Source organism: Rutilus rutilus, assembly GCF_951802725.1.
Source record: "Rutilus rutilus genome assembly, chromosome: 1".
In the NCBI taxonomy this organism is placed as follows: Eukaryota; Metazoa; Chordata; class Actinopteri; order Cypriniformes; family Leuciscidae; genus Rutilus; species Rutilus rutilus.
Window position 1 is genome coordinate 41,940,169 of NC_140209.1, and position 19,330 is coordinate 41,959,498.

The 19,330-nt window shown below is 37.8% G+C and overlaps 1 protein-coding gene across 2 annotated transcripts; it reads right to left on the reverse strand.

Annotated features, from left to right (window-relative positions):
- Nucleotides 1-1,630: 1,630 nt before the first annotated feature.
- Nucleotides 1,631-14,638, reverse strand: nbr1b (NBR1 autophagy cargo receptor b). Of its 2 annotated transcripts, none has more exons than XM_084401789.1 (21): nt 14,399-14,638; nt 13,361-13,423; nt 13,185-13,203; nt 13,039-13,061; nt 12,468-12,656; nt 12,028-12,105; nt 11,312-11,508; nt 10,997-11,122; nt 10,704-10,907; nt 9,950-10,109; nt 9,592-9,861; nt 8,451-8,579; nt 8,246-8,321; nt 7,989-8,099; nt 7,723-7,878; nt 7,016-7,219; nt 6,461-6,881; nt 5,596-5,678; nt 5,418-5,487; nt 5,202-5,298; nt 1,631-3,231 (listed from the first exon to the last, which is right to left on the reverse strand). In XM_084401789.1, exons 1-21 carry the CDS (start codon nt 14,498-14,500, stop codon nt 3,058-3,060), a joined length of 2,952 nt encoding a protein of 983 aa, XP_084257915.1. In that variant the 5' UTR covers nt 14,501-14,638; the 3' UTR covers nt 1,631-3,057. The 2 variants fall into 2 exon arrangements, with proteins under 2 accessions (XP_084257915.1, XP_084257914.1); XM_084401788.1 differs by having other exon boundaries at nt 12,426-12,656.
- Between the last annotated feature and the right edge of the window lie 4,692 nt (nt 14,639-19,330).

Sequence of the window (19,330 nt, forward strand, 5' to 3'; positions counted from 1 at the left end):
GATGGAATTTATACTTTTAATGTCTGAACAAGCTTTTCATTGTGAATCATGTCATATCCATAGAGCAGGTTTTCCCATATACAGTACCAGTCAAAAGTTTGGAAACACTACTATTTTTAATGTTTTTGAAAGAAGTCTCTTATGCTCATCAAGCCTGCAGTTAAAAAAAAAAAAAAAACAGTAATATTATGAAATATTATTACAATTTAAAATAATGGTTCTCTTTTTTAATATACTTTAAAATGTAATTTATTTTTGTGATGCAAAGCTGAATTTTCATCAGCAAGTACTCCAGTCTTTGGTGTCTTATGATCCTTCAGAAATCATTCTAATATGCTGATTTATGATCAATGTTGGAAACAGTTGTGCTGCTTAATATTTTTTTTATAACCTGAGATACTTTTTTCAGGATTATTTGATGAATAAAAAGTTAAAAAGAACTGTATTTATTTAGAATAGAAATCTTTTGTAACAATATACACTACCGTTCAAAAGTTTGGGAACAATAACTATTTTTTTTAAAGAAATTAGTACTTTAATTCAACAAGAATGTGTTAAATTGATAAAAGGTGATGGTAACGATTTATATTGTTAGAAATGTTTTTATTTTGAATAAATGCTGTTTTTATGAATAAATGCTGTTAACGTTTTACTCATCAATGAATCCTGAAAAAAGTATTCCAAATTTTTTTTATTAAACAGCACAACTGTTTCCATCATTGATAATAACTGAGTATCAAATTATCATATTAGAATGATTTCTGAAGGATCATAAGACACCAAAGACTGGAGTACTTGCTGATGAAAATTCAGCTTTGCATCACAAAAATAAATTACATTTTAAAGTATATTAAAAAAGAGAAACATTATTTTAAATTGTAATAATATTTCATAATATTAGTGTTTTTTTTGGTTTTTTTCGTTTTTAACCGCAGGCTTGATGAGCATAAGAGACTTCTTTCAAAAGCATTAAAAATAGTAGTGTTTCCAAACTTTTGACTGGTACTGTATATATATATATATATATATATATATATGTATATATGTATGTATGTATGAATAATATGTAATGTTTTAGTTGTTTTAAGCATAAACCTCACTATTTCAAACAGGGGCAGGGACTTAGAACTGTTTTCCAGTAATTACTAGATGTTTTTATTTTATAGAAATCATTTAAGACCAAGGGGGTGTATAATGTACTGCATATTCGTATGGGGGTTAAACTGACAAAAAGTATTTTTTGCTGAATCTTTTTCCATGCATTCCTATCAAAATAATAAGAAAAAAACAGATTAACCTAAAAATGTACTTTTACTGTTTTTTACTTAATTTGTGGCAATGGATGAAAAAAAAAGATCCCCCACTTTTTGTAAACTGCGCTGGATTGCTAGAAAATCATCCAAAAAATGCAGATGATTTTAGTGTGGCGTGCTTAACTTCCAGCACACAAAACCTGTGAAATTTGTTATGTCTAAGAGGGTGAGGCTTCTCACCCTGGTAAGAAAAAGACTCATGTCAATGTCTATATTTACATTAGGTGTGGTGTGTTTAACATAGTTTTACCCAGATAAAAACAAGTTATACCGTGGCATTTGTGGTGCACTGTTATGGAAGACAGTGAGCAAAAAAGTAAGACTTATTAGGATATTTATTACAGACAGATGTGTACATTAGATGCAGAGACACTATGATTACTCCATTCAGGCATCAAACACAGAGTGAAGCGCATCTGTCTCCACTGATTATGCTTAACAATGACATGATCCAAACAATTTCACCCAGAGCCTCCACTGATCGCTGCAAGCACCAAGACCAACTACAGCTTTCCTAAGGAATGTGCTAAAACATATAAATAAACCCAAGCTCTAGAAAAACAAGTAGGTGATTGTTCAGTTCAATTATGGATGTTCCACTTGTGAGAGCAAATCAGGAGATGCTCAATGATTTATAGGGAATGCTTTCCACTCTCTTGACATTAGGTAGCTTCAAAATCTCCCATTGAAGAAAAGTGCCGAGATACATTCTTCATCACTAAATACAAGAGCTTTTAATTATCAAAATATATAATTTGCATGATTCGATTTTGTTTTGGAATGAACAGTAAGCTGTTTTTTGTCTCGCACTATAGTGGGTCTCAACATTGAGTTAAATATGTCATGATTGCCTTTGCAGTCTTTAACCATTTAAAGCATAAATTAAAACACTCTACACTGCCCATTTCAATCCATTTTTAACTATTCAAATGCATTGCTACTTCAAGCCATGACGTTTATCAGATATTTAAATGGCAATGCATTCACAAAGTGCAGTATGTGCCCTATTTTGTGGACCTTTTAGAAATGAATCAATGGTCTTCAAAATAATAATAATAATAATAATTTTCACATGTATTACAAGCAATAACAGCTTAAAATTACTGAAAAAAAAAAATGAAAAAAAAAACACATTCACACACTAAACTTAACCTTGATTTCTCCAGTAAGGAATAATTTGTCATCTTGTGTCTATGCTAAGATGATTAATTACTTTAAAAGAAGCCTCAAAGTTTCTCTATTTGGTCTTGGCTGATGATTAAGACAGTCCACACAAAGCCAGATCTATTGCACTTTTCCAAAACCTGGGAACACAAAACTCTTTAAATATGGAAAATATCCAGTCACACTGCAGACATTTTCATTTTTACCTATTAGAATAATTTGTGGTTAAATACACTGTTCTTTCAAATCAAGTTTTCATTAAAAGCATGACATATTTCTTGGATAGTTTTGGAATAATAATTACCTATTAGTGTTCATTAGCTACCCATGATCATCTCTGTGAAAACATTAATGCCCACTAACAACAAACTTTAACAAGCACAGTTATTATGGTGATGAACTGCTTCTCTAATGATTATCCATTACACTTAGGAGCAGACAGATTCACACACACTATCTTTTTACAACCCAAATGGAACGTAAGAGTCTGTATCATGGAATGAGCTGCTGATTGCACAGAGAAAGAGAAACCAAAAAAAAAAAAAACGATATAAGAGAAACAAAATAGTCGACCAGCATCTTAGTAGCGTGTCGTGTACCAGTCATTGTCAGTCATCTGCACCAGTTCGTTTACCACATCCAGCAGGTTTCGGTTGTGTTTCTGCAGCAGACGTTGATTTAGTGGTCGGTCACCAAAGCCCATCTCTACCAGCACAGCCATCATGGCGTCATGAGAAGCTGCATCTTCTGGAAGCTGCACAGACAAAAAAAAAAAAAAAAGTTTTACTAGAGTGACACATGACTTGTGTCCCAAATGTGAGTCTGACTTTGGATTATCACTGATAAATGGGGTAACACTTTAAAATACGGATCCTTCGTTAATGAATAACTACACAGGAACAAATGAGTAACACAATGTTAACAATCTAGTAACTACAATTAACTAACAAGTAACTCTGATTAACGAATTAGTAAGTAATAGCACACAGATTTAAGTGGTAGTTCACTATTAACTAATCAATAACTACTATTTTTTAATACTTCACAGAGAACTACTGAATTTTTTACAGATTTAAGTGGTAGTTCACTAATAACTAATCAATAACTACAATTTTTTAATACTTCCCAGAGAAATAATGAAAAAAATTCACAATTCATGCAAAACTTAATAACTAATGCAGGAAAAATTACTAGCACTAGATTAACATTACTGCTAGATACTGTACACTAATTATCAATATGTAGTAGCGTAGCAGACTTATGATTTGGGAAAGCTGTCAATAATTAGCCTATGCACTGCTGTCTTTTAGAGAACTATTCATAAACTAAATAATTTTTAAGAATTGTTTTTATAAATGCACTTGTCTGGAACACTTACCCTGTGGCCGATTTTCCGGCATTCCTCTGGACTGGCTTTGAATAACTAGACTCATCATGGTGAGTACTGGAACATACTGAGTCATCAGCCATCCAAATACCAGTTATTTTATTATTTAACCTACCTCTCAAAATTGTTTTTATGTATGTCTCTTTGTTCATATGTATATATATATATATATATATATATATATATATATATATATATAAATATGTGTGTGTATATATATATCCTGTGAATGATTAGATGATTCTACCCTTTCGGGTTGGCTCTTCATTAGTAACTACAGCATGGAATCATGATAACTAGTAATGACTCAAGTGTTAATGCATACTTTTATAGGACTTACAAATTATTTGGATCCGTATTCTAAAGTGAAGATCATGTTAACTAACTAGTAATGACTCAAGTGTCTCAAATGACTCAAGCTATAATAAAATAACTGGTATTTGGATGGCTGATGACTCAGTATGTTCCAGTACTCACCATGATGAGTCTAGTTATTCAAAGCCAGTCCAGAGGAATGCCGGAAAATCGGCCACAGGGTAAGTGTTCCAGACAAGTGCATTTATAAAAACAATTCTTAAAAATTATTTAGTTTATGAATAGTTCTCTAAAAGACAGCAGTGCATAGGCTAATTATTGACAGCTTTCCCAAATCATAAGTCTGCTACGCTATTACATATTTATAATTAGTGTACAGTATCTAGCAGTAATGTTAATCTAGTGCTAGTAATTTGTCCTGCATTAGTTATAAATTAGTTTTGCATGAATTGTGAATTTTCATTATTTCTCTGGGAAGTATTGAAAAATAGTAGTTATTGATTAGTTATTAGTGAACTACCACTTAAATCTGTAAAAAAATTCAGTAGTTCTCTGTGAAGTATTAAAAAATAGTAGTTATTGATTAGTTAATAGTGAACTACCACTTAAATCTGTGTGCTATTACTTACTAATTCGTTAATCAGAGTTACTTGTTAGTTAATTGTAGTTACTAGATTGTTAATATTGTGTTACTCATTTGTTCCTGTGTAGTTATTCATTAACGAAGGATCCGTATTTTAAAGTGTTACCATAAATGGTGTTTTTGAATTTTCACTTTTATGCAAATAAAATGTGCTGCTTTCTTTGTGCTTCATTAATTTTGTTTATCATAGTTTGATCAAAATCAGTCCTGCAGAACATGCTTATTCATAAACTTCATATGAAAGTAATGAAATATACAATCGTAATATTTGTATTTCCTTTTCATAGAGGACAGAAGAGATTTTTCAGCATCTGTTATCATAAGAATGCTGTGTGATGTTAAAAGAAGTTCAACTTGTTGAAAGGCCCATCAAACTCACCTTCTCAGACCCAGTCTGACCAGTGAAAAGAGCTTTATAGGCAGATGCTGCCACGGACAGGGCACCCTTCACCAATCCACCTGTGATGCTATTGGCCCTGAGGAAAGACATGAATGAGAGAGTGAGAATGCGAGTGATAGAAAGAAAAGCATTGGCCTGGGTGCACTTCCGTGGTCTTGCGAGACCGAACGAATAGTCGTGTGCTGTGTAACTCACCTGAGCTCTTCTGTTTCAGACTTGGCAGATGCTAATGAGTTCTCAGGTTCAGGTTGATTAGGCTCAGAATCTATTTTATAGATATATAAAAATATGCACATATATAATCATAGAAAAATGCACTAATTCATGACCTGTGGTGGATTATTACTTTAATATCCCAAGATGTTTCACTCACCTTTCTCCTTCTCTCCTGGCTCCGTAGGATCACTCCCCTCCTGCTCCTCTGCTCCATTATCTGTCTGCTCTTGTGTCTCTGTGCTGAAGTCATTTCAAAATAATAAAGCTAAATTTTACACATCAATGACATTAAGCTATAAACTATCAAATGTAAGAAATCTGGACAGAAATAAATAAGTGAAGGAATTTGTGCATATAGAGTTCATGGGCAGGGTATTGTGAGGGAACAAGCAACATCTGTGTGCTTCAAATGGAAACAAAAACTTGATCACATATACAATCTCACAAATTGAATAGAAGAAATAGTGCAGAATCTTAATAGTGTTCATTTCACGTCATAACATTTCTTTGTTGAAAATCCCAAAAAATTTATTTCCAGGTTTAATTAGTGAAGCACAGAAATTAATGTTTTATAGAAACACCAAACCCGAAATTAAAGTTTACATCTTGCCGAAAACGGAACTGAAAATAAAGTTTTCAGTAACTAAACACGTTTTCATAGTGTCGTTCTTAAACTAGTCAAAGTAAAGTTCTTCGCAATGAGCTGCCCTCTATGTTTCAGCCGAACAAATTGTACATACTGCTACGTTAACATGCTTTTTGGACACAGTGATGTGTGTCCACACTGCTTGTGTATACCCATTGTAGCTTATTCACGTTGTGAGCACAAAATAGAAGCTGACATGGTCAAAGTGCATCATCGGAGAAGTGCTAATTGAACATCAGTGTTTCAGGCAATGTTTACAACCCTTCAGACCTATTTACAATTTTTTTGCTGTTTCTGTCAAATATTTTCCAAATTTCAGTGCATCACTAGTTTAGTTTAACCTCTGACTGCACACATGCCCCCTGTGTAAACTCACCAGGATTTGACTGAGGGCCGGGGTGCCACTACAATCACAGGGGTGAGCGGCACAGCATCCAGAGTCTGGGAGGCACAGAGCATGTCATTAGCATCCACGCTAACAGCAGCAGCAACGGACCTCTGAAGCTCTGCGGTCTCCACTGATTCTAGTTTGTCTCCCTCTGCAGGCTCTTCTCCAGGCTGCGACAGGGCTGAGCTGTACATGGACTCTCCTAGTGGACGGCTGGTGTCAAAGCAATCAGGGAGGATGATGATGTAGTCTTCTGAAGATGCAGATGATGTTCTGCTGCGAGTTTCCTTTGCTGCTTCTGTCGCCTTAACTTGCTCTTTCTTATCCACTTCCTCCTCTCCCTCCTCTACCAGATCTCCACCTGCAGGTTCCACCAGGATCTGCTCGATGTCAGACTCGTGACCCTCATCTGAACATAAGAAAAATCACTTTAATGACTAGACAATTTACTGTGATTGGTAAGAAGTTGAATCATCTGATGATTACAAATACAATATCTGACTATAAAGTGGAGGGAAATAAGTATTCTCAATGCCCTGTTACCTGTGCTAATGAGTTCTGTTGGAAGCGTCAGCAGGGGAGCAGCCATCTCAGCGGTCTCTGTCTGTGGCGAAGCAGAGCTGGAGATTCGTGTCGTCTCTACTTTCAGTGGGGCTGGAGCAGATATTAACAGGTTTCCTGTGTCTGGAACTTTTTCTGATTTCCTCTCACAAAGTGACATTGACCCTTGGGGGGCTGGGCGCACCACTTAAAATGGCAAAAATTAAATGTAAATAAATCATTAAAAATGGAAAGGTAAATAATCTTACAAAACCTATTAAACAAACGTCTTGTGCTCACCAAAGCTTCATATATTTGATAAAAAATACAGTAAAAACAGTAATATTGTGAAATATTATTACTATTTAAAAATAACTGTTTTCTATATTAATATATTTTAAAATGTTATTTATTCCTTTGAATAAACTCCAGTCTTAAGTGTCGCATGATCCTTAAGAAATAATTTTAATATGCTAATTTGGTATAATAGATGTAAATGTAATAGAAAATGCCTACTAGACATATTAAAAGTACTTTATGCCAGGTCAATTCTAAAATAAAAAAGTAACAATTAATATTTTCTACATTATTGGTTGTACAGAGTAACGAGTAAATGTGATGTAATCACAGTCTGACTTCAAGTGAGCCAGGCAGAAACTAACTGGTTTGCACCTTTTATGAAAAGTACTGTAAATATTCCCACCACTAACCTTTAGCTGGGAATCTCCCACACAGGGTCCCATGCTCTGCCACTTCAAGGGTGAGAGAGCGGATAACAGATGGACTGACAAACTGAGGCCCAATGATGCTCTCCTGTCCTTTCTCTTGTGCTGGGACTCCCTCTAACTCTGTCCCCTGAGCCACATCTGTGAATAAGACATCAGAGACAGTACAGAAATATAAACACAAACAGCTACGTAATCATCGACAGTAATATACAGACAAAAGTGAAGAAATGTTCTGCTGTAAAATTTACCCAGGATGCTGCTGACTCCTTGGGCTTCTGTTTCTTCTTGGATCAGCCCCAATGTTGGCTTCTCCTGAAGAGGTCCATCATGGGGCAAAGGCGATATGCATGGAGTAATGTCTTTATACATTTACAGACAAAAAGAGAGAGAGAGAGAGAAAATAAGAAATTTTTTTATTTAATCTTTACTGTTCAACATAAATAAGCATAACCATTAAAAGCAATCCAAGAAACACATTAGGTACTTATTCCAGTTTTAAAGTGACCTGCAGGAGTGTTGTTGGGCACGCTCTCCAGCTCCTGCACGATGTTGATGTCCAGCAGTTCAAAAGACAGTAAGTCCTAAGTAAAAGGCAAAAGAGAGTATGTGAAATTGGCAATGGAGTCAAAAGTTTCTTCATGAAACATAATGAGAGAATGAGAAGCACAACAAATGGGATGGAATTACTGAATCATGCCGATTGCTCATACCTGAGCTGTGAGTAAATCCACAGATGGAATGTAGAATTCCTGATCACAGTCCTGGTTCACGGACAAAACTAGTTGGTCCCTTGAGGCTCGGCATTTCTCCTCCCTCTCAAGAGTGCGGGAAGACTTCTCCTGAAAGGACCAAAGCGGGTGAAAATGGCTAGTTCTAGGTTCAGTTTTTTAGTTGTTATTTTAGTTTTAGTTATTTAATAATTTCAGGGCTGCCAAAGGTTTCAAGTTGTATGTAGTGGTATAACATATCATGTATAAAAAAAAAACTAAAATTTATTTTTCCCCATTTTATATTTTAGCTAGTTTTGGAGTCATGAAAATGCATTTTAGTGCAGTTTTTGTGTTTCTTCTTTTTAATGTGTTTTTTAATTTCAGTAAACAAAAATGTTTTCATTTAGTTTTTGCAAATAATAATAACACTGATATGACCAATTTACATACTCCTTTGTACATTATAATAGCTGCACATTAGGCTTGCTACAATAGTCGGTGTTGACGGTGTTACATGTAAAATAATTTAGTTCAGTTAGAGAACCGACACTACAGTTAAAAACTGAACGTTTCTGCTTAATAAATCGTGCTGAGCTGAACGAGAGTCGCAGCACAGATCAGCAGCAGGAGTCAGATTTCATTTATCATGAGAGCGAGGTGCTGACTGACAAGATGATGGAGCAATATTTGGTGTCAAATCGAAATGTAGAAGCGCCTATTTAAGCGAATTTGTCATTGTACTGTTTTGTTGTTGTGTTTTTCATTTAGAATAATAGGCTGATGAACTCCCCATTCAGGCAATCTGCCCCCCAATTGGCGCTAATTTGAAAAAGAAACTAAAATGCGCACCGCCGCACGTCCCCACGGGCGCAGAGCGAGCATAATAGAGCAAGCGTTTTTAGTTCATTACTATGGAAAAACGCTCTCTCTGCTCCGCACCATTATGAATGCCCAAGCGGACGTGTGCCTTTTACTTTAACCTTCAAATTAGTGATTTAAAAGCCCCCCGCCGGTGATACCGGTATTACCGGTGTTGTCACACGTCGATTCACTGGTGGTAAAATATCCTCATCGCCACATCCCTACTGCACATTTAAAGATTTCTGGGGTGGCTGGGGGTGTCTTCGAACCGTTGTCTTACCTGAGGGGTGACACAGGGAGACACCAGCAGCCCATCAGCACAGATGGCTGTAGGTGCATGTGGATCCACAACGATGCTGCACCAAACACGCGGCCCAAACTGCTCTCCTCTGTGTGCCAGGCGCCAATGGGACGTGTAAGTGCCCTCCAATGTCGGAGCACAAAGAGCCACGTTGACCACACCCACCTGACCTGGCTGTAGAGTGGGTACTGCGACCTCCCGCCATCTTTCGCCCGAACCCACTGCCAGGTTTCCCCACATGAACTTCAACTAAGGTCGAAATGGGACACAATTTATGTTTATTTTTTTTATGTTCATATTTTCTATTGTGTGTGTCTGTTGAGGAGTCAGAATGTACCTTGGTCTCAGAGTCCCAGCACACTCTGCCACTGTTCTTCATTTTCCAGTATTTAATGAACTTGGTCCCAGGACGCAGACGTGATCCATCAGGCAGGTTTTCATCCAGGAGCAGAGCTGTCATAGCTGGCACAGCCAGCGGGCATGGACGTTTAGGACGACTGCAACCAAGACAGTATAAATTAAATGCCATCTTATCATCACTAACCGCATTTTAAACTGATCTGATCAGTTCAGCCAATTAATATGGTGCGCTGTTATTTCTTTGTGGGACTGACATAGTGGAACAGACATTTCAAAAGAACATTTACTTGAAATTTTTATATTGTAAATACCTTTACTGTCACTTTTGATCAATTCAATGTATTCTTGCTAAGTAAAAGTACTATTTTCTTTCCAAAGTACTCACCTCAAACAAATAAAATAAAAATAGTTTTACATTTTTATATTATTTATTAATAAATGATTAAATGTAGTTAATTATTAATAAATAAATAAAAACATTCTGATATCAGTACAATAGATACTATTATTCTCAAACACCAGAAAATTATGTTATGCAGTTGATATTTTAACATAAGACTCAAAATGGCCAACGCTGCCAAAACAGCATCAGTTCTCACATTTCATGGCAGAAATGATTCTTCGAAAAAAAGTATAAAAAATTGTGTTCCACAAAAACAGCAGAGGATTTCTAGGTGAACTAGTTCTTCAATATGCTCTTCCTCAGGTGGTAATGGGGTGCAAGCTCTTACTCTGGGCTGTTTGCCTGTGTGGCACGTGGCTGCAACAGGACGGGTGAAGAACTCCCTTCTCCAGGAGTGCTCCACTGCAGCCCTCTCCTCTCCATCCTCAGCTGCTTCCTGATCTCCTTCACCTCCGCCTTGAGCTGACGCTTCTCCGCTTTAAGACGCTGCTTCTCGGCCTTGCGAAAGCTCCGGTCACCCCTTCTGTAGAACCTTCAGAGAGAGAGCAACATATGTTCAACTTAGCCTTTTTCTGAACTTTAACAGCAAGACATCCCAAACAGCAGAGGACAAAGGCCCACCTGCTGTGGTCTGGCGCTGGGGAGCCGTGCTCAGGAATAGACAGGGGAGTTCTGGCTCTCACAAGGTTGTGGCTTGGATCATGTGAGAAGCTACAAGGCTCACACAGAGTGCAGGAGGTACACACACTGTGCAGAAAGAAACCAAACACAATGAAACATACAAGGGGAAACAACAAAATGAAAGGCACCCATTAAACCAGGCATCCAGTTATAAATAATATCTCTCATACAATCATAATAAGTGTGTTTGCCTTTGAAATGCACCACAGGAGCAAATATTTATCCAGACATCCACCTCACAGAGATCTCTCTAACCTGCATTGGTATCCGCCGCCTGCGGTCTGGCCCCGGCAGCTGCTGCAGGCTGGAGCTGAACTTGGGGCCCCAGGCAGAGTGGATGAGGTGACCTCAGGAACCTGAGCTTCTGGTCCCACTGGCTTATGGATGCAGCATTGTCCAGAGAACTCCCTACAAATCTTCTCTACTGCCTCCCTAACCACCTGGTCCTTAAACTGTGGCAGTTATTGTATTTTTGTAGAAAGAAAAATAGAGAGAAAAAAGTTTCCTGAGCAATATTAGGGTTTGCCTCCACTGCTAAAACGATCAGGATGAAACTTAAATACTATGGCACAGGACAACATTTGTCAGTTCTTAAAGTTACAATGAAACGGAAGTTACAATCTTTTCTTCTGTACTGCGACGTACATCTGAGTGAAACATATTATTGAGAAAGAAAAGAAAGTATGGTGGGGACTTGGTTCTGGCTATTGGCTGTTGATTGGGGGGAGGCAGATCTAAATATGAGTTTGCAGTTGATTGTAAGAAAAGGGGCAGCATATATGTGGACAAAATGACTGGAGAAGTCCAGCATACGTCACTAGACGGAAGTATGACTTTCAATAGAAGATGAAGAGTTATGTCAATTGAAAATTGAAAAAAATAATAAGATGCATTGAATCATTAACAATAACACCAATAGACAACAGCTGAATTTTCATTTCATGTCTACTTCAAAGTCTTGTTTCTCATACCTTTTCCATGTATGAAGTGAACCAAGCTGGAGGTGTCTTATCCTCTGCTTTCCCACCTTTGAGTTCATTTACAATTACCTTTAAAACAACGGCAGGATATTAAAACAGAATATGTGGCATACAAGTAATTAACTTACAATAGTGGAAATTGTGGCGATCATCAATCTGGACACCGTTAACAGATGCATATCACATTTCATGCAAACCACACAAAACATCAATACAATAGAATTCAGTTACATTATTTGGTTTTAGCATCAGAACATGATTTTTTTTATAATATAGATTATTTATAATATTATTACGCACCATTCCTAATAAACTGCAGTGTAGAATTTGATACAACAACAGTGGCTATGTCTGTGATTGTGCAAAACCATTGGGTTATAAAATCTTACCAATCCTTCCTCTGGGACTGCTGCCTGAACTTTGCGACTCACCACTTGTGCCAAAGTAGGGCAGTGCTGAGGAGGCCTGAATCCCTTCTTGGGTTCTCCAACAGTACCAGGTTTCACCTGGCCCAAGCCCACCCCTGATCCTGGTGGGGGGCCCGGCCCTGGAACTGTGGCTCTACTGCCCCTCGTCTCATACACATTCATTTGTAATCTGTTCCCCTGTCGTGCTGCACTCTACAATTGCAAACAACAACAACACAGTGTAACAATGTGGTGCATTTCCCTTTGGACATTTGTTGACTGCAAAACAATGAGTTTAATACACTCTACAATAACACTTTAAACACCCTATGGTACCTCTGGTACTTCTATTGTAATCAAACTAAACTCAAAATTTGATGTCAGTTTAATGTTGTACTATACATCCTATTTATTTTAGTGTATTTAAACATTTTAATTAGGTTTGTTTTCATCAAAATTTTAATAATTTCAAATCTTATTGGAAGGTTGCAGAGGGCCCTGGTCGAGGACCGCTGCTCTAAATAGGTTATATGCACACACACACACATACACACAGACACAAAAAAAATAACTTGAAGAATCATCATTCATTTACCTTCAGGGCTTCTTCATATTCCACTGAAAAGAGAAAAATGGTTCCAGTCAGTGTCTGTGTATGTACCTCTTCTCTGTAATTTAAATATAATGTATAATTATAATGTATAATAATGTATAATTGTAAGATTAAGACCATTTACTTACATTGGCTGTTGATTGATACCTGAAATAAACAGTCACATACGCAATTATGATAGAAATATTAACTAATAATATTATCAATTCATTATGATGTGTGTCAGATATTTTCTTTGACAAAAGTAAAGTTATTAACATTGACATGCATGCAATATCCCAAATATGTACTTCTTCACTCTCACCTCTTCATTTTCCTCATCGAAATAAGTCAGTTGTAAATTACACAGGCCAAAGGACCTCTTCACCTGAAAAGGGAAAGATATCAAGTCAAATAATTGCGAATAAAGTATAATTCGTGTTTGATTAGATTTACATAAGCTATAGGATTCTGACTGGCCAATCATAACATTCTGCAGGGAAATATTTTTGAACACCAACCGTTACCCATGACAAGGCTACATAACCGAACTCTCATCCGGGAACCCTGGCTTTTTTTTCCACATAGCAAGCTAGTTTTCCTGTCTCTTCGCGATCTCCACACAAGTAAGCTAATTATTCAATTTCAACTCAAATCAGTATTTAATAATACTAATGTACTTAGTAGCCTTGTAATAAGGGGTAACGCACAGTCGTATTGAAAACCCGTTCAGGGTGATATGCATATACCCCGAATGCCCTGTCGAGGCGAAGGGCTGACCATAGCTACATCACTCGAGACTGACAGGATTACACAGTGCTTTCAAATGTAAGCAAATAAAATTAGCTTGAAACAGACAGCAGTCAATATCTGTTTCAAAACCTACTGAGAAACATATCTGGACAGCATTCAGGGTATCTACGCGGCTATCATGCTGTCTAGCAAGGGAGCTTAGTAGGTTTTGAGACATTCAGTGAGTCAACAACATTACCCAAGAGATTAGTGATGGGATATACAGACGTGACATGTGTTACATTTCCTCACGGTGTGGTAAACCCATTTTGTAATTATGGTCTAATTGATGTAAGATCTGCGCACGTCAGATATAATGTACTTTATTAACGTTACATATAAATATGGTTGCTGTAATTCGTGGGCTTTCGGCAAAATGGTCGCTTGGCCCATTCTTTCTAACGTTAGATGATTAAGCGCTAGTCGAAGCAGCAAACGGAGTAACGAATGTCACGACAGATGTCAACTCTAATCGCATGAGCCAGGCATCGGATGACGTCGGGGTGAGAGGCTTTGCGGCATCAAGGTGAGCGATCAGACTGACATCACCTCATCATCCTCCTCTGCTTACCATGGCCTCCATAGACTCCCAACTCTTCGTCTCTGAGCCAGACAGCAAGAAACTCTTCGCATTCCCTCGGAAATTCACCTTCAGATTGATATAGAAGTCCATGGCGCAAGTACTATTTAAGGCGTTGCATAGGTGAAATCAGAAAAGCTTTGATGAGTTACTGTGCCCTGGCTTCTAGATTTCTCTGATCAAAATGGTCCTTTCTGTTTACATCAGCGACGTAAACACGCCCACTGCATCAGCTGACAGGAAAATCAAAGCTGACGTCATTCAAAGCGAAACAATGTAATGGGCAAGACGTTTAATGTGCAGGTCAAAGGGTGAACTTGTGTTAATATTTAAACCAAAAAATGTCTTCGCATATTGTTATTGTAAATAATTTGATCCGTAAATAATAAGAAAGAGGGTAACGTTAATTGGCTAGTGTGTGGTACGGTGATAAATAGCCTATTCTATTTGATAATAGTCAATTCACCCAGCAATTGAACTGTAAGGTCTGACCGGAGTTATTTATTTTAAAACGGATAGTTCGGTTCTGGCTTCTGATTGGCCAATACAAAGTGATAGTAACAGCTGTGACGTGAACATATCAGATTTTTTGTTTTTGTTGCATAGCAACGTACGTTCTTTTACGTCAGGGAATAGAATGCCTTTTAATGGATTTGCTTAGTACATGCTATCTTGTATGGTAATGTTTCTCCTTTTGAAGTAATATTTTCTTGTAGGCCAGTTGAAACGCTGAAATACGCTTTTTTTTTTAATAATGAAAAAGGCAAAAAAAGATTTGCTCAGTACAATTTTGATTTAAAATATATATGTAGCCTACTATATTATTTTACATTGTTGTATAGGCTATATAATAAAAATCTATTCATATTGCCAACATATTATAGGTGCTGCTGTCCTGTATTACCGCAACACTATTTAAACTGAAGTACCAAAAAAATGTCAAATTTGCTCAAAAAAATTCAAAGAGTTGATCTAGTTGTTTTTAGTTTATTTTATTCGCGTAAATTGCTCTTATCGAAGCATGGCTTTTCTTATGCCTTCTTCATTTGGAGAGGTGTTTTTACTTTTGAAAGAAATTTACAAATGTGGCAAATGGAAAATGGCTTGCTTTTTTTGTAAGTAGGCTATACCAATGCTTTTCCGTCACTCTTTGTTAGCAAGAATATTATGCAAGAGGTTAATTATGTGATCCATCCAGTTTCTCTACGCCTTAGTAAAACATCTGTCTGTTTTTATTACTTTGTTGATCACTCATCAATTCAGTGATTCATTCATCTAATCAATTTAAGTAAATTTAGTATATCTCTGTGTGTCTGTATGCTTATTTTCCATTTGTTCCCATTTTAGACTTTACTGAGAAAAAAACAAACTGAATTTTTTCCAAGTAAATTTCATGGCAGAAAATTATCTGACCTGCAGGGGTCACCATTTTGCACTGATATTTTTCTGTACTTTTTATCTTGAGTTGTATTTTTTTATACACTTAGGACATCAAGGAATATGATTTTTTACATAACAAGACCCTGTGATGGGTCATCAACACAGCCCATTGACAAACAGAGTTCACACGAGAGAAGTTTAAAAATAAATATTAAACGATTGTGATGCAATCAGACAGACAAGACCTAGTGCTTCTCAGGACAGGTCACTCTGCGGTTGGCACACAGAACATCTGCAGTTCAAAACTGCAGCACAGACGTGTGAGGGCTTGTGAGTTTAACCTTAAGTCTGCTCTGCAAGTGGGCAGTAATAGGCCTTCATAAAAAAGCATTTTTGTAGAAAGTCATTAGAGGCATTAGAGCATGGAGTAATTTAATATGCAAACAAAAGGCAGATTCAGGAAGAGAAACTTTTTCTTGCTGGCAATAAACAAGGAATTTTGTTTACTGAAAAAGAATTGTAAGGTCAGTGTTGACCATGACCTCGGGGTTGTTAGCACTGTTCTAAAACAAAATAATTGAATGAGGTTTACTCACAGAAAATCGTTCATTGGGATAAAGATAAACTTTATGCAAACTTTCAGAGTATTTTATCTTAAAAGGTTCTTCAATTTCTTGTTTTAGAACAGATGACAGATTCTTGTTGATGACAGATATCATAAATCCAAAATACTATAGTAACTGACTATACTTTTTTCAGAATATTGTCTGCATAAAAGAGAGTGTTGTATTGTATTATATGTTATGTATACAGTATACTGTATTATGACCTTCAAGTGAATAAGGCAAACTATGGAATGATCTAAGGCATTTCCTGTTTCCTGTTTTCCATCAGTTCAAATGTGTTTCTAAGAACTAGGCCAAATCACAGCAATTATTGTATAAAGGGGGGGGGAGGGTTTTCTGGCTTCGGCCAGACACTTTTATCCAAAGCTATACTTACAAATGAGGAGAGCAATAGAAGCAATCAAACTAAAAATAGGGCAGCAATATACAAGTGCTGTGACCAGTCCCAGTTATAGCACAGTACACGTAGCAAGGTTGTCTTAAAATATATATATATAGAAAATGAACTGTTAGTATTAATCTGTCAAGTGTTGACAAAAGAGATGCGCCTTCAGCGGTTTCTTGAAAATAGCTAAAGATTCAGCAGCTCGAGCTGAGTTCCACCAGCAGGGAACCGTCCAAGTGAAGGTCTGTGAAAGGGTTTTTGTATAGTACATCTTTGAGATGGCACCACAAGGCGCCGTTCAGTGGCAGAATGCAAGCTTCTGAAGGGCACAGGTTTGAAGTAGTGAGTTTAGGTATAAGGTTGCAGAGCCAGTGGTTGTGTTGTAGGCAAACATCAGTGCTTTTAATATGATGCGAGCAGCGATTGGCAACCAGCGCAAGTTTATGAGGAGAGGTGTGACGTGCGCTCTTTTCGGCTCGTTAAAGACCACTCTTGCAGCAGCATTCTGGATCAGTTGCAGAGGTATGACAGTATGCTGGAAGGCCTGCCAAGAGAGCATTATGATAGTCCAGTCTGTATAGAACAAGAGCTTGGACAAGGAGTTGTGTAGCGTGCGTTAGGAAGGGCCTGATCCTCCTGATGCTGTAGAGCAAATCTGCAGGACCGGGCAGTTCTAGCAATGTGGTCTGTGAAGTTCACCTGACAATCACAACTCCAAGGTTCCTGGCTGACCTGGATGGAGTTGTGGTTGACGAACCTTGCCGAATGGAGAAGTTGTGACGGGACCCTGAAGGACCTACCTGAGAGGTAAGACTTGAACCATTGGAGTGCGGTTCCTGAGATGCCCTTTGTCTTGAGGGTTGACAGGAGGATCTGGTGGTTAACTGTGTCAAAAGCAACAGACAGATCCAGCAGGATGAGAACTGAGGATTTGGAAGCTGCTCTTGCCAGTTTCAGAGCTTCAATAACCGAGAGCAGGGCAGTCTCCGTTGATTGTCCGCTTTTGAAACCAGACTGGTTGTTGTCCAGGAGGTTGTTCTGTGCATGGGCGTAGATTACGCGGGGGACGCGTTTTATAAAATGTAAATTAGTCCCCCGCACTTTTTCGTAGGGCAAGTGTGTTCACGACAAGTTGAGGTTTTCGTGGGCCAAAGTGTTTACTGTTTACATCCAGATTTAAAATTCAAAGAGTCAAGATAGTCTATGGGCCCTATCTTGCACCCAGCGCAATTGACTTTGTACACTGACGCATGTATCATTCCTATTTTGCACCCGCGCAAAGCGCGCTTTTCCCTCCACAGAAGCACGTCGTTAAACTAGGGAAAGAACTTGCGCTCCCTGGGCGGTTCAGCGCAAAAAAGGAGGCGTGTTTCGGCGCAAACGTTCCTTCATGCTATTTTGCAGGTTTAGAAAACAATTGCGCCACTAACCAGGAAAAAACAGTTTAAAGTCAGTGGCGCGTTGCGCATGTTATTCATATGCTATTTTAAGGGCGCATGCTTGGCCATAATCAATGTAGCGTGTGCACAACGCGCATACACTCTCTCATCTACACAGAAGCAGCAGTTTTCATTTTTGCAAATCATACATTATTACGATAGATAGATAGATAGATAGATAGATAGATAGATAGATAGATAGATAGATAGATAGATAGATAGATAGATAGATAGATAGACAATTTATTATAAAAGCATACATCTAGCTTACACATTTACCCAAATTATCATACGCCTTTTTAACCGAAGTTAATTTGGGTGGGTTTCTCCATCCCCAACGTCCCTGACGAGAGTGTTGCTCTCCTTGGCTGTGAACCGCTCCTGGCGCGCGCCTGGCAAATCCGCCGTTATTATAGGAATCCGCTTTAGAACAAGCGCGCCTGCTCTTAAAGGGAATGTGAGCTGACGCTCTGATTGGTTTATTTCACGTTACGCCCAAACCACACCTATGAATAAAGAAGCTACTTCAGACCAACCCATTTTAGATTTGCGCCTGGCGCAAGAGTCATTTATCCCGCCGGGAAAATAGCAACAGCGCCAAGACCCGCCCACAAAGTTACTTGCGCTTTGCGCTTTGACACTTGCGTTTCAGATCGTTAAAATAGGGCCCTATACGTGACTTTCACGTTTCCATGGTGATCAGTCACTCGTGCATCACGACTCGCTCGCACCCGCGCTGTAGCCTATCCATCATTTTCATAGAGGTCGCAATGGGTTCAAAACGGCAAAAAACTCATTTTTTGGCAAACTTCACTCCTTTTTCCCGAAAAAGTCAAGCACTGTAAGTTGTCATATGGTATCCGAATTGTGTTGCACAATGATGAATAACACTGCTTATTTCTCGAGTTGATTAATTGTTGTTGGAAATTGAAAATATTCACTACCCGCACAAACGTGCGCTTATTTAATGTCTTTTATTTTCACAGATATGTAATCAAATCCCTTCAAATTAGAATAAAGATGGTGATTGTTACTGCTGAATTTGGATTTTCATGCATTAACAGCCACTATATCTGCTTGAATCATGCAGCGT

Excerpts from the sequence above, each read along its gene's own strand:
- nbr1b (XM_084401788.1), bottom strand. The coding sequence starts at position 14,500 with ATGGACTTCTATATCAATCTGAAGGTGAATTTCCGAGGGAATGCGAAG. Across the intron at positions 11,509-12,027 it reads TCACTTCATACATGGAAAAG|TTTAAGGACCAGGTGGTTAG; the intron begins GTATGAGAAACA and ends TAACTGCCACAG. Across the intron at positions 10,908-10,996 it reads CCAGCGCCAGACCACAGCAG|GTTCTACAGAAGGGGTGACC; the intron begins GTGGGCCTTTGT and ends CTCTCTCTGAAG.